At 31.5% G+C, this 25,746-nt stretch overlaps 1 protein-coding gene and 1 long non-coding RNA gene across 2 annotated transcripts; one reads left to right on the plus strand and one right to left on the minus strand.

Moving 5' to 3' along the window:
* Positions 1 to 7,122: 7,122 nt before the first annotated feature.
* Positions 7,123 to 9,542, minus strand: LOC108213462 (uncharacterized). Its single transcript, XR_010290525.1, has 2 exons — positions 9,111 to 9,542; positions 7,123 to 7,429 (listed from the first exon to the last, which is right to left on the minus strand). It is a non-coding gene; the product is annotated as an uncharacterized LOC108213462 (long non-coding RNA).
* Positions 9,543 to 24,235: 14,693 nt separating this feature from the next.
* LOC108212527 (uncharacterized) lies at positions 24,236 to 25,516 on the plus strand. The gene has a single exon (XM_017384253.2). The coding sequence runs from the start codon at positions 24,236 to 24,238 to the stop codon at positions 25,514 to 25,516; it is 1,281 nt and encodes a 426-aa protein (XP_017239742.2).
* The last annotated feature ends 230 nt before the right edge of the window (positions 25,517 to 25,746 follow it).

Here is a 25,746-nt window from a genome sequence, read left to right on the forward strand (position 1 = left end):
ATATATGTATATTAACTATAAAGTATTAATTTATAATTAAATTGTACTTCCCCGTCCCCCTCATTTCTTTACCCTTTTTTTCACTGACACATATTAAAACTCTTATAAACATAGTTTAGTAAATTTTTTTGAGATTTTTTTTTGTGTGTAAAAATTCAAACATCAAATTTTTATTAAAAAGAAAAAAAATTAAAAACTATATTTTTAAATAGTAAATAATATAATTTAAAGTTACAGGGCTTTGTTTCAGTTATTTCTTCTTGCTAATTCTCTGATTCTCGGATACAGCCTCTCTTCTTTTGGAACTTTCTCGACCACTTCAACGACAATCACTGATTTATCAGGAATTACTTGTTTAGGTTATGATTCAGGGGGAACGTCTTGTTCTTCAGCTTGTTCGGGTCGATGTCACGAAGAGATCGGAAGAAATCTTGTCAAAATTTAATATAACCAGAAGTAATTCCAATTTAAATTGTATTTGATTCAAGATTGATCCAATTACCTTAATTATATGGTCTACTTTTAACTATTTGTGTAGTTCGATTAATCTGTAACTAGCCCCTTTCCCTATTAATGCCAATTTCTCATTTTTCTTACCATGCTTCGAGTGGGTCCTACAACTTGCCATTGCATAAACGGCTTTGAACATCTCGTGTAGGAAAATGCTTGGTGCACATAATTGTGTAAAAAACATGTACATAATGATATATGGTGGATTTTAATTGAATGGCCCCCTGCATTTACATCAACCCTAATTAAAATTCAGCACATCACTTGCCACATCATTATGTACAAATTTTATGTATACAATTATGTGCACCTAGCACTACTTTTTAGTGTATATTGTCAACATGCAGAAATATCGAGGTTAAATATCATCCACATAGAAAAAGATAAGGACGATATTTGTGTAGTACTAACGGGGCAAGCGGCCCACCTCACCACTTCTCTCTATACACGTACATGTCTTTTGATTGAAAGAGTGACCAGGATGAGGATCTTTGGAAGATACGAAATCAGCTTGTCCTCGCACAAAATGACAACCTCCCAAAACAAAAATGACTGTCACAGTTCCTTGCAAAGTTAAGGCAAATGCCTGCTATGTATAAACACTCCTGTTACGTTACATATGTTGGTCTATCTTGCTCTCTGGATTCTCTTACAAATGTTATTACATGGAGACAAGTAGCTTTTCCGGTGATCCTGTAACATCCATATCACTATATCAGCATTCCAGATTCTGAGTACAATGTGCATGCGTAAATATCGGCAGCATAGACTAGTTGGTTTTGTTTCAAGTGAAATATACATAATTATAAACTAATATTCACTTCAAATTTTGAAATATTCTCAATTGAGTCAGATCCGAATCAATTGGGGCCGTTTGGGTGAGTCTAAAATAAGCGTTTATTGCTTAAAATAAATAAGTGGAGTAAAAGTTAGAAGCAAGATAAGACTTATAAGTGATTAAAGTGTTTGGGAAATAAGTAGAAATTCTAAAACAAAAGCTAGCATTCCTAGCTTTTTATAAGTGCTTCTTGGCTTTTTACACAAACGGTACGAATAAGTGTTTCTAACTTATAAGCCGAGAAGTCCGACTTAAAATGAGTTGCCAAACACCCACAATATAAGATGATCTTATCACCCTCAAGTATTATGATTAGTGAAAAAAGTAAAAAGCAGGACAAACCATGCGAGACCTTCTCTTTTTTTTCGGTTTGTTTCGGATATATCTCTTCTTTCAGTTTGTTTTAACTATATGATAAATATTCTACATTCATTTCATAGGTTTCTCTCTCAGTTGTTTATTTCGTGGTATAGATTATTAGATAACAATATAACATACATATAACCTGAGAATTAAACAACATTTACACGAGTCTCTTTATTTTCGTTTTAGTTTACTTTGTCGAGTGTTAGGTGGACAAGTGAAAAAAATCTTTCTGAACAGTTTAACCAACACATAGAATAAGTGAAAATAATCACATAAAATAGGAATACATACGCTTGGGCTTGGATGTATGTAAGAAACCTGTGTAGTTTCGTTCAAAGAAATGAGAAAGTTGGTTCGGGTTGGGATAAGTGGTGAACTGGTGGGCATGATAAGTTGTGAAAGAGAGTGATGTGAAAGGAGAGAGGGAGGGAAAGCGAGCCCACGTTAAGGTACTATTTTTCCACATGAAGTAAACAATGTCATCAAATGTAGCCTCGTCCCACTTCCATTATTGGAATGGTGGGGATTTTTTGGAAACCACTGGAAACAGGTTGTTGTTAAGAGAACATGGTAATTTTATTATCGTATTTTGAGCGGTCGAGGTTTGCGCATTTTGTTTGCAGATTTTTGTGGTGTCTTGGATGCCTCATGAGTCATGACATTGCTGTGGTTTTGTATTTGGTTGCACTAAATTGATGGGAACGGATGAGATTTGCGAGGAATAATCGATTTTGAGAGTAAGACCCACAAAAGTCAGGAGTATATAAATTTGTTAGGATAGAAGTTGTGAATTAAAAAGTAAGTGTAGTAAAAGATGAATCATCTCTTACAAATTGAATATGAGAGTTATAGTCTAACTTGGTGGAATGAACGATAAGATAAAATAATTAACATGATCAGGAAATCGGCTTATAATAACAGTTAAAAATTGATCAGGAAAATGGCCTATAATAACAGTTAAAAATTGATGTCTGAAACTTTTTTAATCGATGCTTATGCGAGAGATGCTAAAAATATATAATTTAGACATCAATTTTTAAATGATGTCTATGTAGGACTTATAAATAATATCTGATGTCTATATACATGTGTGTGTGCAGGGACGAAGCCAAGGGGGGCCAGAGGGGGCCATGGCCCCCCTAGAGTTTCCATAATATTGAAATATGTGTTATATAATTGTGAAAAAATTGTATTTTATCTATATATTTATGTAAATATAAATATTTGGCCCCCCTAAAAAATAATGTTTGTTCGCCCATAAAAAATATTTAATATTATAAAATAAATTTTTAATTCTTAGATTTCTCTAGTTTATATGTTAGACCAAATTTAAAAATAAAAAAATAAAAATATGCATATATACAATTACATTGAATATTTTACTATGTTAAGTAAAATTTTTTGGCCCCCGTTATAGATGTTTGCCGGCTTCGTCCCTGTGTGTGTGTGTGTGTATGTATATCTGTGTGTGCGCGCGCGTGATATAATAGGTGTTTACACAGATCATTTTATGCAAGTGACTGATGTCTATTAAATAATTAAGAGAAATTCTGAATGGTAAACTTGTAGTTTTAGCTTTTCCAGATGGTACGCAAAATACTTTTGGCTTCCGGTTGGTAAACTTATATTATTGTAACATTATATATCATACTCCTCTCATCAAATTCTGTTAAACAAACGTTAACTAATCCTAATTTAACCCTAAAATAAAATTAAAAAACCCTAAAAACATAAAAAAATTACGATTGACATGGGTTAAAAATCAGGTTATGTAAAAATGGGGGTTTAGGTAAAAATTGAGTATAACGGTCGATAGTCATAACAAGAAGGGTTCGTATGATGAAGAGAGCGGTGTTTATCAATTAGGAGTGCAGTTTCGATTCTTCGTCTTCTCAATCTTCCATTCATCTTCAACTGAGGTATATATACCATTTTCTCCATCTTCAGCTTCACTTTTGTTTCGTTATTTGTATGTTTGTTTGGGTTTATTTGTGTGTATAATACCATGTAGGCATGTCACTAAAGCAACGTTGCATGCTAAAATTGATCCCCGCAAGGTAGTTAGCACATGTTATTCAGTGGAGACATATAAGAAGGTAGTGACGGAGCCAGAAAATTTTTCAAGAGGGGGCCGAAATATAAATACCATTTAAATTCAATAATATTATATATCATATTTCACCGTTGTATGTCAAATTGGGACAACAGAGTTTTTTCAAACCGTTGTGTAACGGATGTTGTCTGAGTCCATTTTTCTTGTAGTGATGAGAAAGCTCAATCGTTTCATTAAGAAAATTTAATTATTTAATTACCAAGCGGTCGAGGACGGAGATTTGAAAGAACGAGTTGCAACGAGAGAGACTCATAGACATGACATAAAAAAAGAAAAAGATATTGTCTAACATCCGAGTCTATATTATTAAAATTTATAATAAATGATATAATTCTATTTTATAAACTAAATAATACATATAATATAGTATTATATGTAATGCTACGCAAAATTGGATAGGAAATTTTGTACAAAATGATATGATAACTAAAGTGGAATATTTTAATTGGTGCTATTAATGCATATATACATTTGTTACAATCAAAACTTAACACATATGATTAATTTTGTACCTAATTTTGTGAATAAAATATTTTTCTAAAACTATATAAGTAAAAAAAATTAAAAATCTAGGAGGGGCCAGGGCTCCCTATGGAACCCCCTAGCTCCGTCTCTGTAAGCAAGCCTACAGTTAAATCTAGGAGGGGCCAGGGCCCCCTTTGGAACTCCCTTTGGAATCAGTCCTGTTCCTGACAAAGATCAATGGCCATCATACGAAGACCTTCCTAATAACCACCTACACTCAAAAGAGGTGTTGGGAGACCTTGTAGAAATAGTAAAAGAGAAGAAGGGAAGATCAAAAAGACAAGAGAGCAAAAACAGTGAAGTGCACTAAATATGACTGTTATGGTCATAATTCAAGGATCTGCAAAGGAGGCCTTATTGCTAAACAAAGGAAGGAAGCACAAGAAAAGGGCGAACCCGTGGTGATAAAAAATTGAAGAGTGAGAGACCATTTCAATATAGCTAAGACAACAGCTAAGGCAGCAAGAGAAACATCTAAATCATCACATGCTATTGAGATTAACATTTCTCAGCCGGCTTCATCTAATATTTAACAACATTCATGTCTTCCGTTTTTGGTTGATGTATGTTTAGAATGTTTATCAAGGGTACGTATTTTCAGACTTGCATCTTTTGGGTGTTTATTGCTTTTGGTGGATAATGTTGGAACCTGTTATTTTGTTGCATCTACTTGCATCTTTTGGGTGTTTATTGCTTTGGGCTTTTTTTACATTTGGTGTCATGTTTATGCTGTTTTCAGAGATTAGGTAACGCTTGTTTAACAAAACTTGACGGGAGGGGTATTGTATAGAATGTTACAATATTATAAGTGTACCAACCAGAAGCCAAAAGTATTTTCCGTGCCACCCGAAAAAGCCGAAACTACAAGTGTTCGGCTAGGGACATACTTATATTGAAGTCTAGAGGGTCTAGAGCTTGGGAGGGGATAAAGATGTCTATAAACAAAGGGTGGTGGAGACCCATATCCCGGTCCCAGTCTAGAAGCACGTCTCCCACAAGCTTGTCGAAGGTGTAAATGTACCTGCATGTCTCCATTCCAAACTTGGCAAGGAAGCGAGCAACCCTATTACGTGCTGGGTTAACATAGGACACCGCACATTTCCATGAATCATCATGGATCAACGTGTGTAGCTGATCAACTATGTCGAAGATTGGAGCTCGCACCCACATGGACATGTTTCATAGTCATATACGCATTATCATAATTATCAGTTTCCAATATCACGTTTTCATATTCTTGGACAGCACAGTGGCGCATACATTGTCCATAGTTGGTTTCCTAACGGAGTTAGGTCTTGAATCACCCTTGTGGTGAGAAGAGACATGTCACCACCATAATTTCGATAAATAGTACCGATGCTTGGAGCGTTGCCATTGCTCAAAGGGGAGGAGCTTGCATGTCCATGCACATTAATTTTGAGGGCTCCAGGAGGGGGGCACCCAATGCATTGCCATACTGTTAGCCATGAAACTCAGGTTTTGCAAGAAAATGATTACAAGATGAAGAAGTGAGATTGTGAAAAGATTAGTCTTACACACAGCAATATTTTACACTCCACCTTCTCAAATCTTATTAATGTATTCTAGTATATAGACTCCCGGTTAGTTTTTTGATTTAATTTCTTTTTGCCAATATTAGCATTTGGGCTTTCTATTTTATATTGTCCTCTTGATTTAAGTTTTTCTAACGTCTACATATTTTGTGTATTTGTTCATTTTCATTTATATGTAATCCTGGTGTTTATTAATTTGGATTTTGTTAGTGTGACTTGGAAAAAAAAATTATTAGGATAGTTGATCACAATTATTATTTTAATAAGTTACAATTCATATAATAATGGTATTAAGTGATCATAAAGCTTTTATATTTTTATAGGAGAGTTATTCTGACCATGTCTGAGTCGTGATAAGAATTATTATTTTTGGACAGTAAAGAAATACTCATTGAAAAAGATAGCATTCTTGCTTAGAATGAGAGTATGGTATAAATTGAAAATGTGTGAAGGCGTGAAATCTATTGATAGTTATTTTAGTAATGCTCAGAAAAAAGTGCATGATTTATTGATTGTATTGAAACTTTATTGATTTCGGAAGATTGAATGGCCTACTTATATCTTTAGGAGAAAAAAATAGAATCAAGTTTAAGACTTCTATGATCAACAAAATAGAAAATTGATGGGTTTTAAATGAATTTGTGAAAGAAAAATATGAGTCTAATTGGTACATTTATGAATTGAGGTTTCCGCGGTTATAGAAGATTTTGTGTAAAAAAGATTCAAGACTATTTTATGAATAATGAAATATATAATTATGTGTGCATTTTTGAAATGTGGGAGTTTGTTAGAATTATTATCAATATTTGTATGTGATTATCTGTTAGTAGAATATATATATATATATTGCTTAACGAGATTAAGCTGAAACTTAGTATGAATTTTAAGGTTGCAAATTTGGGTGTCATCGGATAAGGTCACTAATCAAATAAATGATGTGATTTGAATATTGAATTTGAACATGTAAAAATATTTTAGGTAAAAGCATATTTTAGAATGCAGAAGTATGGTCGGGCACAAACCCTATGATGAGTTATGTGAGAAATAATTATTACGAAAAAAAAATTTGTTGATATTTAAGTTTCGAAAATCGTAGAAAGTACGATGTAACTAATGCCATCAATGACTTGAATTGACACATACTCCCCCTGTCCCCCTGGTTTCTTAACATTACCTTTTAGCACAAAGACCAATGACTATTAATAAAATAAACAAGCTGAGTAAAGAAATTAATATTTAAACAGAACACTATACATGGTATTGACTTTACAGGAGATTAATTATGGAGGGAAAGCAGATTACTACATCCGCCTAAATCAATACTGATTGATTACAAAATTTTGGGTTTGCCTCCACTACACCCATTTACCATAAAAAAGCAACCTCATACCAAATTATTCTCCATATATACATTTCAAAAAAAAACAGAGCTAAAAATGGAAAGTGGGTCTATATTTCCAGATTTGAGAGAAGTTCAGAATGGTGAGCACTTCAACACTTCAACGTCATCATCTGGTGTGACCACTGCAAAAAAGAAAAGGTTGACAAATTTAGAAAAAAAAGATATTGTACACAGGCTATCACTAAACTTTTGCAATGGCAAACTCCAGAGAGGATCAATTAACACACTTGCCACTGATTTTGGAGTTAGCAGAATAACCATTTACACAATATGGAAAGATGTTCAACAAGCAATTAAAGATGGAAAGATGGAGTTACCCAGTGTTGACAGAAAATATAAAGCTGGCAACATGACATATGTTTTCGATTTAGAAAAGGTAACATCCATTCCTTTGCATCTAAGAACTAATATTAGGACACTAGCTTGCCAACTAAAGGCAGGTAAATCTACTGTGCATAGAATGATCCAAAAAGGTAGTATTAAATCTCATTCAAATGCTTTGAAGTCTTATCTGACACCTATAAACATGGGAGCTAGGGTGACATTTTGTTTAAAACATATTGAAAGCTCTACACTTCGTACAAACCCAACGTATATAGGAATGTTTTCTATAGTTCATATAGATGAGAAGTGGTTTTATATGACTAGATGTTCACAAAAGTACTACATATTGCCAAGTGAACAGGAACCACATAGAACTTCTAAGTCCAAAAAGTTTATAACCAAGGTTATGTTTATGAGTGCAGTGGCTAGGCCTAGGTTTGACAATGATGGAAATTGTAGTTTTGATGGAAAAATAGGCATATTCTCCTTCACTAAAGAAGAAGCAGCTGTTAGAACAAGTAAGAACCGAGCAAAGGGTGTTATGGAACTCAAACCTATTAAAAACATCACTAAAGTTGTGGTTAAACAATGTTTAGTAGAAAAAATCATCCCGGCTATTAAAGCCAAATGGCCACAAGACAACAACAAACATATCGTTATACAACAAGATAATGCTAGGCCTCATATAAATGGTGACGATGTAGAGTTTGTGGAAGTTGCAGAATCTGATGGGTTTAACATAACATTGGCTAATCAACCGGCCAATAGTCCAGATTTAAATATCAATGATTTGGGTTTCTTTAGAATCATACAAGGATTGCAACATGAGAAAGCTCCTAAAACAGTCCGTGAGCTAGTTGATGTAGTTATTCAAGCATATGAAGAATTGGAACCATCTACTTTAAATTATGTTTGGTTATCTCTACAAAATTGTATGACTGATATACTAAAGCAAGGTGACAACAACAATTACAAGCTCCCTCATATCGGGAAGAAAAGACTCGAGCGACTAGGAGAATTACCAACTCAGATGACAACTCCACTAGATGTTGTGGAGAAGGCATTAAACGGGACAATCTAAATCTTTTACGCTGGACAGGACTTTTGTAACCTACTGTAGTATGTAATTTTTGTTGTTTTGATCAACACTATGTAATTTTATGCAGACAAACGGTTAAGACAAGTGTTACTGACCTACTGCAGTATGTAACTTTTGTTTCATCTTTGAAGTTGCAAGATCTTCTGGTGGATTTTTTAAAGTATTTACACTGGTAGAATTTACATCACCATTAGTCTTACTCCCAAAATCACAGTTTTTGAAAACAAAATTGGTATGAAATGAGTTAGTATCAAAATTACATGATTCTCCTTTGCAACACATCAAACACAAACCACATATCATAGAAAAATCACAAAACACGGGAAAATCTTATTTGTACTCAATAAACACGGAACCCATAAACAAATTAGAAATCTTACACGATCTGTGGGAGATAAATTTGCAGCATTCCAGTTGGGTCCTCGAACTGCAATTTTTTCAGCTTTAATGTGTTGTTCTTAGGTTTCACATATTGCTCAATAATCCTGTCAGGCGTATCTTCAACTATTTCCTTCATGAATTGCTCTTTAAGATCACCCGGATTGGTTTCAACAAATTGGGATAAGTTAAGATCATCTTCCCAAATCAATTTTGTGAGATTTTTAGGAAGAAGGGGTGAAGAAGAGGGAGAAGGATAATTTTCGGAATAAATATCGAGATATGGGGCTGAATCGTTGAGAAGTTGAGACTCCATTTTAAAAGAAGATCATAATTTGGGACTCAATTAAAGTAGGGTAATGGATACAGGGGAAAGGAACTGGATAAAAAGAAGGTGTGATCAATGATGTACTAGAAAGAGGAAGAGGCATGTGGGTCTGTTTGACTTTGCAACTGTAGTTAACATTAATAAGTGATAATAAAGCACTAATAACACTGTTAATACGCTGTCAACTTGTAGTATGATAATAATATTTATACTTTTTTAATATATAAAAGTTTCTATTTAGGGTAATGTAAAGAATTGGTGGGACGGCCTAAAAAAGAAAATGTTAAGAAATGAAGGGGACGGAGGGAGTATTAATTAGTATTATAAGTGTCTTAGGCATCAAACCACTATAGGAAGGGGTTGAACATAATGGATGCACTCAAATTTGAATTATGAAACAACACATGTAAATAAAAACTCCGTTTTTATTAGATGATAAAAATTGTTACAACTAGGAATAACTCCCCTATCAAAGATCGAATATTAGCGAGAAATGCTAGGTTCCAAGAATGATATTACTAGGAATCGACATATAATGTAAATCTATCTGCACAGTTACAATCAATCGCATAATTGATATGCTTTAATTCAACTACATAAAATATATCAATTAGTAATACTGAATCAATCTACTAAATCTCCATAGAGTATAATTTTCTAGATTTAAAACCAATCCGCTTCTGAAAATCAATTTTGACAAACTCTGAAGAATATCCTTCGTCAGCAAACTTTTTTTTTTTAACGTAGGAACCCGCAGCCAAGGTAAACCTATGATCACAAATTCTACTCCCTTCGGGAGTCGAACCTGTGACCAAGAGGATACATGTCCTCTCTTTAACCAGTTGAACCAACCCTTGCGAGCATCCTCAGGATCTGACAAACTCTGATCTTCATCTCTTCATCTAATCTATGACATCAAACTCTGATTCTAAATTCTAATAACAATTCTGATATCATCAAATACATTTAAAAAATAGGTGATAATTAAAGAAATATTAATAAAACCTATTGGGAGGTATAGTGGCAAATAAGTACTTGAAAGACGTCTTTCACAATAAATTAAAATATTACGCACACGTGTCGGGCTATTATAGTTGTTATAGTGTAAATGTCGAATGTGATGTATCGGGAGTTAGACTTACAAAATTGTGACGGTCACAATAATATATATATCCACAGATGATTGAATTTGTGAATATGTTTCTCAAAGATAACAATTTATTGGCATCTAAAAATTGGGAGTGCTTAAATATGAAATGTCACTGATAACATATGTGAAATAATTATTTGAGTTATAGAATCTGAAAAATGTGGGAGTCATGAATAATATTTAATAAATAGGAATGTTGTATTTGACTTAATTTGTCAAATATAATAATAATGAATAATTTATTTAATTGAATTAATGATGTAGTTTAATGTCATTATACTTAAAGAATGACATTGATTATGACCGATATATGTATTGGACCGTTTTCACATATTATGGGATAGACTTATGTATCTACTATTGTAGTAAACATTTTTATCAAAATGCGTACGGACAATATTACAATGATATAATTTGGCTATATGAGCCTTTAGAACCCAGAGTTTTAAGTCGGTTGAAAATGTTTTTTCGAAATAGGTCAAAGGTCGGTTTAAAATTAAAAATAAGTAAGAAAATGACTTAAAGTTAGAAGTTAATTTGGGATACTTTTTTGACTGAATTAATTTTTTTAAACATTTTTTTTCTATAAAAATTACCCTTGAGGCATAAGCCATCCGCAAATCACTTTTATTTTTATTATTGTGTTTTTAATAAATTACAAGTTAATAATAAGTCAAAAGGATGGAAATTAAAATTTTAAGTTTCCAGCAACAGCTTCTATAAGTGATCGAGTTGCGTATTATCCGCTATTTCGTAAAATTGATTATCCAAGGTCTACGTGTTATAATTAAGCTGAATGAGAGTATACACGTTATACATCACATTATTTTTAATATTATTAGACATGTAATAAATTTATTATTAAATAGTAAATATTTATTGTTAATTAGTAAAGTTTTATAAATAATAAAATAATTATAAATGACATTTTTTTTATCTTAAATCATCCAAATGGATGGCATTATTTAAAAAAGTATAGACTTTACATGTTAGGTCGTCGGTCGACATAGAGGGGGGTATGAGGGTGGAGAGCATGCGTGAGAGGGCGAGTGTAGCTGAAAACATACGAGGTACACAAGGACTCAGAAAGAAGGAGGGTGATTGGTCGGAAGCAGAAACAAAAGAAGGAAAAGTGGGCCCATGTTCCCGTACTCTTGGATTCGACTTTTCTGGAAAGTTTTTCTTTATTTGCTATTATTTCCCCATTTCCTTTTCGGATATCAACCCCGTTTTCTTCACCCATGCGGTGACCCTCACACCTACAGGCTACAATAATTCCTTATCTTTTAAATATCCCAAATTAACCCTTTCTTCCTGACAAAAAATGAAAAAATAAAAAATTATTTATTTTATTATTATTTAATATGTTTTTGTTCCATTTTTTAGTTAATTCTTGATTTTGGGTTGACTTTTTGATTCTTTGAGATAAGTTTTTTTCAAATCAGGTTTTTGATTAAAATAATATCCTCTATATTAACTGTTTTTTATTTTTTAGACGTACTTAAAGATGTTAAAAATTAAATCTAAACGTAATTAAGTTTTTCAAATTTATAACAAACAAAAGTTGAGTGTAAATTTATGTTAAATATATGGATTAAGAGTTTTTGTTGAGCATAATTACAATTTTTAATAGTATGATATACATATTAGAAAATCCAAAAATCAAATATATAGGACGGCGTTTTCTTGATTTCACCGGTACAAATGTTACTTTTATTAACTGTCCTATGCAATCTATTATATATCTAATAGACCAATTATGAGTAATTTAAATCAAAATGACTAAACTACCCTTGCTCATTATACATAATTTAATTCAAAAAGACCAGACTACCCTTACTCACTATTAATATTTACTTTTAATACCAACCTATTTATTAGACATTAATGTCTCTTCATTAATATGCATTAATTACTTTATAATTAAAACTCTAATACATATAAGTATATAATAGTTATAGTTATGATTTAATAAATAAATAAATATCTAGTATTATAAAAAGCGAGAATAAAAATATCGACGATTAATCGAAATGGTTAACATGGTCATTATTTGATTAATTTAATATTATATATGTAAAACTAATATATATAATCATTTTTAAAATTTTAATTTCTCTTCACAAATTTTGTAAATTTTTATATTTTGCATGATTATCGACCCATTGTTCAAATTTCTGACCAATTAGACATCGATTAAACGGATTTTACCAAATCGGATCAAAATCCGTCCGACTATTGATTAATAGGTTAACTCGGCCAATTTTTAGAATGTTTAATTGTTATTGTTTAATAAAATTATATACATATGTATTAGAATAACTATAAATAATATATATAACTATATGACAAAACTCTAATTCGGTAAGAATCTCATTTTTCGTATTAAATTTTCAATAATTTTAGGTGAGTGGTAATTTAATTATATAATTTTATATAGTGTACTATATTTTTTGTATTTATATTTTAATAAATATCATAATAGTGAGGATATGTGTACATATATACATCAATATAGAGTGTATTTGGGTAAATCTTATGAAAAGTGACTTCCTTCTTAAAATAAAAAAAGTGGACTATTTGTGAGAAGTGAGTCAATACTTATAAGTGATTAAAGTGTTTGAAAAAAAATTGAAGTCCTAAAAAAAAGTTAGAATTTCAAGTTCCTATGCGTGCTTGTGACTTTTTACACAAACAGGTCAAAAAAAACATACGCGACTATTTTAGAAAAAAAAGCCAGAAGCAAGGACAGATATACACCTAATATGACTTAAAATACAAATAAATATTAAATTGAAATTAAATTTAAAAATAATCTCAATTTAAAAAAGATGAACAAAAAAAATATGAGATACATTAATTTAATTCAAAATGACCAATTTACCCTTTGCTCATTATACAATATTTATATATATAAAGGTTATTATTGACTTTTAACACTAATGTATTTATTAGACATTAATGTCTAATCATTGTAAATTAATTCGATATGACTAATATACCCTTCTCTTAATACACATATTTTAATATATATAAAAGTTATTATTGACTTTTAATACTAACGCATTTATTATACATTAATATCTAAGCAATGTATTTATTATACACATTAATTATAACATGATCATTATTTGAAATTATTTTAATATTATACATATAAATAATATATATCTAATCATTTTTAAAATTTTAAATTTTCTCCACAAATTTTGTAAATTTTAATATTCTACTTGATTTTTGACTGATTAATCCAATTTTGACCAATTAATCATCGATTTAATCGAATTTTACCAAATTGTATTAAAAATTCGTCTGTTATCGATTATTCGGTTAATCGGCCGATTTTTAGAATATTTAATTATTGTGATTTAATAAAATTATATATATGATTTAATAAAATCATATATATGATTTTTTAACTATACAACAAAGTCTCTGATTCGACAAGAATCTTATTTGTTTTTATCAAATTTTCAATAATTTTAGGTGAATGATAATTTAATTATAGAATAAAATTTTAAATAGTGTATATTTTTTATATTTACATTTTATTAAATATCATCATAGTAAGGATATATGTACATTTAGACATCAAGATAATAAGAATTAAAATACAAGTAAATATAAATTTAAATTATATATATGGAAATTCTTGATGGTACCCTCGTAGAAGTGGTTTTTTTCAATGGTACCATCGCATTTTTGACTTCTACCGATGGTACGTTCGTACTTTTAAATTACTCTCTATGGTACACTCGTATACTTTTTATTTACTCTCTATTGATTACAAACTTAAAACAAATTGTATATTTGAAATCCTTGCGAAAAGTTACATAAAATAGACCCTTAAATCATGTAAGAGCATCTCCAAGGGTGTTATGTATAATTATTAGCTATAATATGATATATGCATAATCATCTAAAATTATAGCTAAAAGATCCTAGATTCACTCCAATGGTGTTATGTATAATTATATTATCTAAAATTATACATAATATCTTTAGAGGTTTTATAAATGTAGCAACCCCATTTTTAGTTATCTATATTTTTTTGCTAAGAGTTAATGGTTGGAGTGCTTAACTTTTTACATAATATCTAAATAGTGCCACTAGATGCCAACTTGATGCCAACTAGATGGCATGTAGATAATTTAGCTAATGGTTTTAGTCCCTTGGAGATGCTCTAAAACAGTCAAAATGATGATATTCTTTCTGAGCAGTTTAATGTTCGATTGTAGATGAAGGTATACTCTTTTGTCATAGTCAAAACTCTAAGCTGACGATTGCTGCGCGGCTGCTGACATTTGCTGCGCGGCTGCTGACATAATGAGATGTTATATTTCCAATTGTGTTTAAACATCATGTAATATATACTGTAGTTGATGATAAAAGAAGCAGTTTGGCTGCTACATAATGAGATGTTATATTTCCAATTGTGTTTAAACATCATGTAATATATATTGTAGTTGATGATAAAAGAAGCAGTTTGGCTGCTGACATAATGAGATGTTATATTTCCAATTGTGTTTAAACATCATGTAATATATACCGTAGTTGATGATAAAAGAAGCAGTTTGGCCAAGCATCCAGGTACAGGGGCTAATGACCAGAAGCCTGAAACAGTGATTAGCCAATAACTATTTTTTTTAATTCTATATATTTAAGTATCTGACACATACTTGTAGCAGTAAAATCGAATCTTGATCAATTTAATCCAAAATGACTAAACTATCCTTTACTCAAAATACATTCAGTTTGTTCGACTCGATCATTGGTGTATATATAATGACCTCTCTATATATAAAAATATGTATTTTGATATTGCAGTCAATGGACTGGCTTGATGTATAATGTAGGAATTAAGTATCTATGGGGCTATGTTTGGCTACGAAAGTTAAGCCTTAATGTTTATTTGTTTTTATAAAAATGTATATTTTATAATTTTTTGGATATATCACATATAATTATGATTTAATAATAATTAAATAAATATCTAGTGTTGTAAAAAGCGGGAATCAGAAAATCAACGATTAATCAGAATGATTAATAGGATCATTATTCAGAATTAATTTAATATTATATATGTAAAAATAATATATATATATATATATAATCATTTTTAAAATTTAAAATTTTCCCCAAAATTTTTGTAAATTTTTAATATTCTACCTGATTTTCGACCCTATTAATCAAATTTTCGACCAATTAGTCATCGATTTAACCGAATTTTAATATATTTTTTGTATTTATATTTTTAATAAATATCATAAAAGTGAGGATATGTGTATATATAGACATCAACATATTATGATTTAAAATACAAATAAATATAAAAAAAGATAAATAACGAGATATAACATATATTGAAGAAAGTGATTTAAAGCAACCCGTGCTTTGCACGGGTTAAGAAGCTAGTTCAATTGAATTTCCTTACTTTCAATTCAATCCTTAGAAATATATTTATTATCCAGCCCAAATTATAACACTTCGGGGTCAAATTGGTTAATTTTTTATGAGTGCAAAATCAATTCAATGAAAAGTCAGACGCCATCTAAAAAACGTCACGTCGAACATATATAAAACAAAAACAATCGTTTATTAGTCTATTTTCATGAAATCACGTGATTTGTTGAAGATGAGATATGTACAAGCACTCTCTTATCTACATTCGGTTAGAGTTAATCATGTTTAAACTATCAACCATAATCGCAATCCTTTAACAGCAATCAAAAATCATACTCTCACAAACAAAGAAGAGAAAAATCAAAACTCTCACCGAGGAGGGAAACAACCTAACTCTCACCAAGAACAGACTACCCTAAACCAAAATAAAAACAAAAAATAAATAAACCTTAGATCTGAAGCGGAACAACAAAAACAAGAGAAATCGGACTGAAAATCCACCCGCTTGAAACAGAGAAGAAAGACAGCGAAATCTCCGACGGTTTTAGATCTGAAAATTTTCCCGAGAATAGATCCAGAGCAGAACCACAAGAACAAGAGAAATTGGGTTGAAACCCACTTGCTTGGAAGAGAGACAGCGAAATCTTCGATGATCTTAGATCTAAGTTTGCAAGAAGAAATTTTATTGAAAAACAAAAAAGAAAACAAACTAATTACTGATTTGGGGCTTTCCACCGGTGAAAACCGATATAAGCCCCAGACGTTACGACAACAGAGAGGCTAGAGAGAATGAGGGTTAAGAGAGAGGTCGGATAAAAGAGTGCTTGTTAGCTCAGCCTCTTGCAGTCCCTCGGGGGATCGTCCGTCCCCGGCTCGGGAGACCAACCCGGGAAAATTAAGAGAAACCAACATCACTCCTCAAGATTGAGAGGAGAATTCTTTCTTTGTTAGTTTCTTCAGAGTTTAAAGTCAGTTAATTTTTTCAGATTTATATAACGTATGTCTTAATTATTAAATATTCTTTTCATATAATACATAATCAACTAATTTTTTTTTTCATATAATATAAATACGATATCATATATGATAAATTTTATTTTATATTTTCTATGTTAAATAATTAACTAAATTTTTGAAAACATATTTTTAATATTGTTAAATTAAAAAACAAAAAACAATACTTAATTTATAACTAAGATTATATTCAAATATTAAAATATTTTTTATATAATATTTAATCTACTAAAATTAAATTTTTGTATAATGAATTTTTTTTCTGAAAAGAAAATGTATTGATATATGAAGAAATTCAACAGTACATTTGTGAGAAGCAATTATTACTAAATTTTTTGATAAAAAAACTATACATCCCGAAGGTAAATTTTTATGTAACAAAAAGAAATAAGTATATATAAAACTGACTTAAAATGTAATAATATTTTAATTATATATTAATAACTAGAACTAAAAGACTTTAAGCAGAGAAATCACGTCAAAGATAAAAAAAAATTGACCAATAAAACAAAAGGGACATATAAGGAGACACGGGAAGGGGATAGAGGATCCAAACTCTAGAGAAAATACGTTAAAGAAGTAGCAGTTGATAAGTTGACTAAAATGGGGTCAAATTGGTTACCTATTTACGTGATGAAATAGTAGAAGATGAAGTTGCTGACAAAATGGATATCAACCATAGTATAGAGGGTGATTTGAATAATGCTAAAGTAGCCGAAAATCAATCTGTGAATGATGAAAATGGGAATCAAAATGTAAATGAGAATGAGAATCAAAATCAAAATCAACTGTGATAGAGGATTATGGGGGAAGTGAGGAAGAGAAAGAAAACTTAGGTGATGGGGATACATTTTATTTTGTTGTTGACGATCCGGGATATTAGAGTAGGATTGAAAATAATAAGGTAGATTTTTTAGTTAAGAGGGGTCTGAAAAGAGTCAAATATGTAAGGTTTCTTTACGAATACTTCTAAGAGGAGTTTTTCTTCTGGACATTACATTAGAGATTTGTCAAATGGCGAAAAGCATGACATAAAGTGGTTAATATATTCAGTTTCCTTAGATAAAATTTTTCACTTTTATTGTAAATTATTTGTCCATAAAAATTTGGTGGGTCAGTTTGGTGAATAGGATATAAATGAGTAGCATAATATCTGCCAGCGTCTTAGAAGTCATGAACAAAATCCAAAAAACATTGAATCTATTGCACGTTGGATAAAATTAGAGAAAAAATTGATGTTAAATGTGATAATTGATTCAAATGTACAAGAAAAAAAAACAATTAAGAGAAGAAGCATTGGAAACAAGTATTAGAGAGAATTCTTGTTATTATGAAAAGGCTTGGGAGAATAATTTTTCATTTTGAGGTAATAGTGGAAAATATATGAAAATAATAATGGAATCATTTTACAAATGATAGAACTGCTTGATGAGTTTGATCATATTATGCAAGAACATGTTCGCCCTATATTACAAGGTGAGACACCTTATCATTATTTAAGCCACAAAATTCAAATTGAGATGATACAGCTACTAACATATGAAATAAAAAGTTTAATCATTGGTGGAGTTAAAGATGTAGAATATTTGTAAGTTATATTAAAATATTGTACTCCGAATGCAAGTAATGATGACCAAAAATCTTTAAAAAGCTGATTAGAGTTAAAAAATCCTTTATTCAATTTTTGCAGGTTTACGACACATCGGGACTTGGATTGTTTAATGAACTTATATAGACGTTAAATACTCATGGACTTGACATTTCTTATATTAGAGAGAAATGATAGGACAACGAGTATAATACGAAAGGAAATAATAAAGGTGCGCAAATTAGATTACACGAGAAAAAGCCGAGAGCCTTTGACACTCTTCTGCTTGTCATCCTTTAAATCTAATACTATATGATATGGCTCATTATCGTTCTGAGACTGTGTTTTTTTTATGGTTATGCAGCCAAAATACTCATTATTTTCAATATCTATAAAGAGATGAAATATTTTTACTGATCATGGGCAAGGTCCTACTATAAAGTCATTATTAAAAACATGTTGGGAAAAAGTCAGGTTGAGAGTTCTAAAGCAATAAGATATCAAGCTTCGCGGATTAAAGAAGCTTTATACTACTTGATGAATAGTAGTGAAGATCCCAAAACAAGAAGTGACGCTGAAACTTTGGCAACCTACAATCTTTAAAATTCTGAATTCTTGTTAGGCATGGTGATTTGATATCAATTGTTATTTACAGTTAATCATGTCAGCAAAAATTTTCAAAGTGAAGACATGTAAATTGATATTGCTATCAGAGAATTAAAATGTCTCCTTTCATTTCTTCAAAATTATAGAGAAGTTTGATTTCAGGAATGTATGGTTGAAGCTAATGAGATTGCTAATAAGATAGAAGTTGAACCAATATTTATGAAAACGAGTATAGTTCATATGTTATAAATGATGATTCAATAATTATCTGAATCTTAAAAGTCTATTTAAAAGTGCATGAACTTTATCCCAGGGAGTCTGCAAGCAATTGATGATTTGCCATTGATGTAAAAAATTGCTAAAAGCTTATATCATATATGTAATTAATTATTCGGACTAGCTTGCAAATGTCATCCTTGTCAAAAAGGTCCAATGAAAAACGATGAATGTGCAAATTGACTACAGAAATCTGAACTCAGCTTGTTCAAAATGCTCATATCCTTGCCTATAATTGATCAATTTGTTGAAGCAAATGCAAGACATATCATTCTCAGCTTCATGGATGTATTATCCAGATACAATCAAGTTAAGATAAATCTGGATGATATCACCATGATGGCGTTCAACACCCATAGAGTAGTCTAGTCTTTCAGGCTCATTAATGTCAGGGCAGTTTATCAAACAATGATGAATAAATTATTTAACAGCCAACTTGGAAAATATACGGAGTTGTATATTGACGACATGATATCAAAGTCAAAAATTATCCCGGATCATATCAAAGATCTAAAAGAGTGTTTTAAAAATCTTGGAAAGAACAATATGAAGTTCGAACCCATACAAGTGCACTTTCGTCATTTAAGTAGGAAAATTCACGGGCTTCATGGTAAGGTAAAGAGGTATTGAAGCTAACCCTAAAATAATTAAATAAATAATTGACGTGCAGGCATTCCGAGAGACATTTAAAATTTGGATGGTTACCTACCGACACTAAGAAGATTTTTAACAAACCTTTCAAAGGAATGTCTCCCTTCTTTGAGATTCTAAAAGGTGCACAAATAAAAGACGGTAAGAATAACCTCAGAATAAGATCCATGCTCTAGAAATTCAAAAGCCCGCGCCACATATGATTTTCATTCGTATATGGAATCTTGAGCTTTTTAGTCGTTCCAATGGCATTCAAGGTAGTTACAAGAGTCTCAATCTTATCCAAATGTGCTATATTTATAAAGAAATAAGATTAAACACCATGAATCCTGGAAAATGAGCTTATACTAATAAATGAACATCTAAGTAAAATGGCACAGTTAAAACATAAACATGCAAAGAAAATATTATGATAATAGCTAACACACTTACAATTAATCTCATAGAGCTTGCTTTTGTATAGAAGAGATCCATTGGGCATATAAAGCCCCACAAAAGTCATCTATCTTCTGAAGAGCCTCCCCGACTAAAACCATTCTCTTGAATCTTTTAATACTTCAGTTTGGAATATTGGAAAGTAAGTCAGGTCCAACCTATTAAAAAAAAGATAAAAACTTGGCACCACCTTTTAAATGAAGTAGGCAACAAGTTTAGATGACCCCCAAGAGGAAATTGCACTCCTCACTCGGAAACATTCACTCGTATAAGGGCGTAAGATTTGAAATCTTTAACCTAAAGAGATAGTGTAACAGTTTGAAAGTCAGAGATAAACCCTCACGCTGTAGCATCCAAGAAACCAATTAGTCCACCTAACAGACTCTAGAGACATCCGCACTATGGAAATCCAATATACATACTTATAAACTCCATAGAAAATAATAATACTCCGAGTGAAAATTTTCTTGGAAATGTTCTATGCAAAATACAACTAAATTCTCTTCAAGACGACGGTATATACATTCATGTGGCTTAGACCATCTTCAAACTAGAGTTTTATACATGTAAAAAATGTCCTGGATTGTCTTGTGGATCTGTTCATGAGACATATACTGAAATATGGGTTGCAATGGGGCACAATGGTACGAAGTACCACGAATTTTAACAAATCCATGTTCATCTTGGCATGGTTCTGATTGTCAAAGGCCCCATTCAGGTTGCGAAAATACAAATCATTGGAAATATCTAGATATTCCAAAAAGAGGTATTCATCTACGTTCCTCCAACGACAAAGTCATCGATTAAGATTTATCCTGGACAAAAATCTGAGGTTAATATACATATAATAGAGCTTTGATCTTATTTTGCCATGACGTTCAGGTTGAAAAACCTAGAAGCCTCATAAAAATAAATTCTGGCCTAAGACTTGGTACAACCATAACCTAACCTCGGGACCAAGACTCATTCCAAACTCAAATCCAAAATAATAAAAAATAATACATAATCAATCCCATAAGTAAAAACACAAATAAAAATAAAGTGACACATTGGATCTAGGAATAATACACATATTCCCGTACAAAGTTACATACATACACGAAGATTTATCACCAAAAAAAATATATCTACAACAAAAACTATCCCACAAAATAAAAAATCTAAAGAGGACAACTAATAACATCTTCAGTAAGTTACATATATATAGTCACCATTAAGAAGAAGCAATAACAAACAACGACATGCAAGCAAAGCGTGTTCATCTTCATTGAGATTCAGGTGACATAATAAGTAAAACAAAGGTTTGTGAAGTAAAGTGAGAAGAAAGTCAACTTACAAGTGTAAAAGTTTTGACGGAGACCAAGAAGATGGAAACCACTGAAAAAACTACTGTTAATACTCAGGACTTTTTGAGTAGCAAACTTAGGATACCAAATAAAAACGAAGAAAAGTAAAGGGCGTTTGAGTATTTATAGAAATAAAGTGTAAGGATGAAGAGACGTTCATGAAATGTGGCAAAAACCAATTAGCCTCGATTAGGCAAAAATGCTGCAAAATAATAATTATTGAACACCAGTTACTTCAAAGGCACACTTTTGAGCTTTGAAGAAAAAGCTGATAGAATTACATCAAGACACTACAAATTCAAAATCGATGCAGTTGTAGTCACTCCCTAGGAATATCATTGACACTTCCCAAAAATCGTGTCACATCTGAACTAAAAACAAATATTTGCTTAGTATTTCAAAATCGAGAATAAAATACCAAGTTCTATTCTAACCAAATCCAGAAGATGATTTTCGACTTGAGAAATAACTAAACACAATAAAAAGAACAATCAAGTAATAGCCCGAGATTTCATTAACATGCCACCCCGAACTAAGAGAAATCAAATCAAAGAAAAATATGAATTTTCTTTTGAATAATTTAGAAACCAAACGTTTTAGACTTGAGGAGAAAATCAAATTAAAATTTACTAACAAAGTCTACCCGAGATTATGTAATTAACATGTCACCCTAGTCTTGGGTGCACCAAAATCAATAAAAGATGTGAATTATACTTATAAGTAAATCAAGGAGCCTAATATTAAACTTGAAAAAAAAAAAATCAAATCAAATTGAACTAATCAAGTCAACCATACCGTCCTGATCTTGGGGCATGAGATCAAAAAAAATGTGAAATTTTCTTTTAAGTAAATCAGGAAACCTGATCTCGGACTTGAGAAGAAAATCCTTATCAAAATTGACTAACCAAGACTAAATCAACTCACGAAACCATTAACATGCCACCCCGGCTTTGAAAGGTATCAATTCAAGGAAAATATAAAAAATTTCCTCAGTTTACGCGGAAATCCGGTCCTAGACTGGAGAACAATATCTAATAGAAATTGACTAATCAAATCGATCTGAAAAATAAATGTGTTTTACATTCGGTGACTTAACAAAAAAAAATTTAGGGACTTCAAAAAGGTTCTCGAAGGAATTCATGTTACTTATATATATCCATACATAAGTGACGTGTTTCTTTCTAAAATATATATCCGCTTAATTTTTTTAGCTACATGCTTATATAAGGGACCTCATTTTTCAAAAAAAAATTACATCCAATTAATTTTTGTCGATATAAGGTTCGAAATTCATTTCGGAATCCCCAACATTTCTCTAAAAAGATATCGCTTTTTTATATAAAATTGTATTAAACAGAGTATAATATCTTAATCACGTGATTCCCAACTCAATTAATATGAATGGTAAATGATTTCCAAACTCATATGGATCGAAAATTCACAATACAAACTGCTTCTTCAATTTTCCATGTTAAGATGTGCCACGAGAGCTGAATTATAATTTTTTTCAACGTCCTGTCTAAAAGTAATTTTAAAAGATATGAAGGTACAGACAGATATGCATATAATAAAATATCAAATCAGATAGTCCCGGAAAAAAAAAAAAGAACGAAGAAGTTGAAATAAAAATACAAGTAGCAAAACAGGACCGGCAGAGTTTAGAAGTTTTGCGAGAGTTACTAAAAAAGGTAAAAGTTGCGAAAGGGAGAGGAGGAGAGGTGACATGTGAGCTGTGAATGAATAACGAAAGTTTAGTAAGTTGAATGATAGAGTGTAATTAGTTGCTAATAAAAGGTAATTGAGTAATTAGTCATCTTTTTGGTCTTGGTGCTGTCGATTTCCATTATTAGGTATTCTAGACAAACAAAATCGTATGTATCATGTGTGTATAAAATATCGATATATATTATCATGGGGAAGAAGAATGCTTTTCGATTTGGTTAACGTGGGAAAGTTGTGTAAGAAAGAGACTGTAAGAAAGAGACGGTTCTTTAGAGCAAGTCCAACAGTGTCTTAGCTCATTCCCTAAAATTATTTTAAAATAAGGAATCCTATTGAATTAGGGAACCAATTTTTGAGGTGAACTCCAACAGTAATTCCTATTCACATTCCCTATTATTAAAATAATAATAAATTTGAGTCTACCTTTTCATTTGAATTTCAATTGTGGACATAAACACTTCTATGAACAAACACTTCTACTGCCGGCATATCAACGTCTCTATTTCAACGGGCTTTTATTTGAACAGGTTAAAATTTGTGGCTTCTGTATATACAATTCCTGTGTGTGTCTAATTAGAATCAAACTTTCAATTTCTTTGATATTCCTGATGGATCCCCATGATATTGTAATGTATTTACTAAACGAAGAGGAGGAGGAGGAGGAGGAAACAGCCGCTGTTCTAGCCATGTATGCAAACGCAAATCACTTGATGCAGAATCCAAGTCGTCATGTCGGGTCAGTTCTCAATCATCGAACTATTAATCGTGATAGAGCATTTGGTCATCAATGTATTTATAGAGATTATTTTAGTGACAATCCTACATATCCTGATCATATCTTTCGTAGAAGATTTCGTATGAGGAAAAGTTTGTTCTTGCGAATTCAAACAGCTATTGAGTCTCACGATTCATATTTTGTGCAAAAGTTTAATGCCGCCGGAGTACCCGGACTATCATCTCTCCAAAAAATAACTGCTGCGATGAGAATTATTGCATACGGTATATCTGCAGATGGTGTGGACGATTACATTCGAATTGCTAAAAGCACTGCCATAGAAAGTGTTAGAAAATTTGTTGTAGCAATTGTTCAAATATTTGGTGAGCAATATTTAAGAAGCCCAAATGATGTCGATATTCAGCGATTAATGAAAGTGGCTGAGCAAAGAGGATTTCCAGGGATGTTAGGTAGCATAGATTGTATGCATTGGAGGTGGAAGAACTGCCCAACTGCTTGGCATGGGGTTTTTTCAGGCCGTTATCACGAGCCAACTATCATTCTTGAAGCCATAGCTTCACACGATCTCTGGATATGGCACGCTTATTTTGGATTACCGGGATCACTGAACGATATAAATGTGTTGGATCGATCCAATTTATTTTCTGAATGGGCAGAAGGACGAGCACCTAAAGTTAAATATACAATCAATGGCCATACGTATGATATGGGATATTATCTAGCCGATGGCATTTATCCCCCCTACCCGACTTTTGTGAAGACAATTTCTGCTCCTCAAGGAAATAAGCGAAAGCATTTTGCTCAAATGCAAGAGTCGGCTAGAAAAGACGTAGAACGAGCTTTCGGAGTGCTTCAAGCTAGATTTGCTATAGTGCGTGGCCCGGCTCGTTTTTGGGACATTGAAACACTAAAATATATCATGTTAGCATGCATTGTTATGCATAATATGATTATTGAAGATGAAAGGGATATGCAAAATATAGATTATGATTACGAGACATATGATGAAACACCGTCTATTCAAATATCCCGTGAACGCACAAGTACAATCGAAGAATTTATGCAATTTCATCATCGAATTAGAGATAAAAATGCTCATATTCAGCTTCAAAATGACCTTGTAGAGCATCTATGGCAAAAATTTGGTGGTTAGTTAAAGCATTCTGTAGGTAAAAGATGCTTCTGTTAACTTTTTATTGTCTAAAGTTAATTGTTTATAGCTTCTGTTCACAGTCTTCATGTTTTGTTATGGTCCCTGCAACTGAATGGTATCTGGAGTTTTGGTATAATCACAGTCTTTATGCTCACTGTTAAGCTGCTTGATTAGTAATAAGTATGATATAGGATTCTAATAAGCTGTTGTACTAACAACTTGAGGTTCTG

Source organism: Daucus carota, chromosome 3 (genome assembly GCF_001625215.2).
Source record: "Daucus carota subsp. sativus chromosome 3, DH1 v3.0, whole genome shotgun sequence".
NCBI lineage: Eukaryota > Viridiplantae > Streptophyta > Magnoliopsida > Apiales > Apiaceae > Daucus > Daucus carota.

Coding starts and splice junctions, on each gene's coding strand:
- LOC108212527 (XM_017384253.2), top strand. CDS start 24,236: ATGGATCCCCATGATATTGTAATGTATTTACTAAACGAAGAGGAGGAG.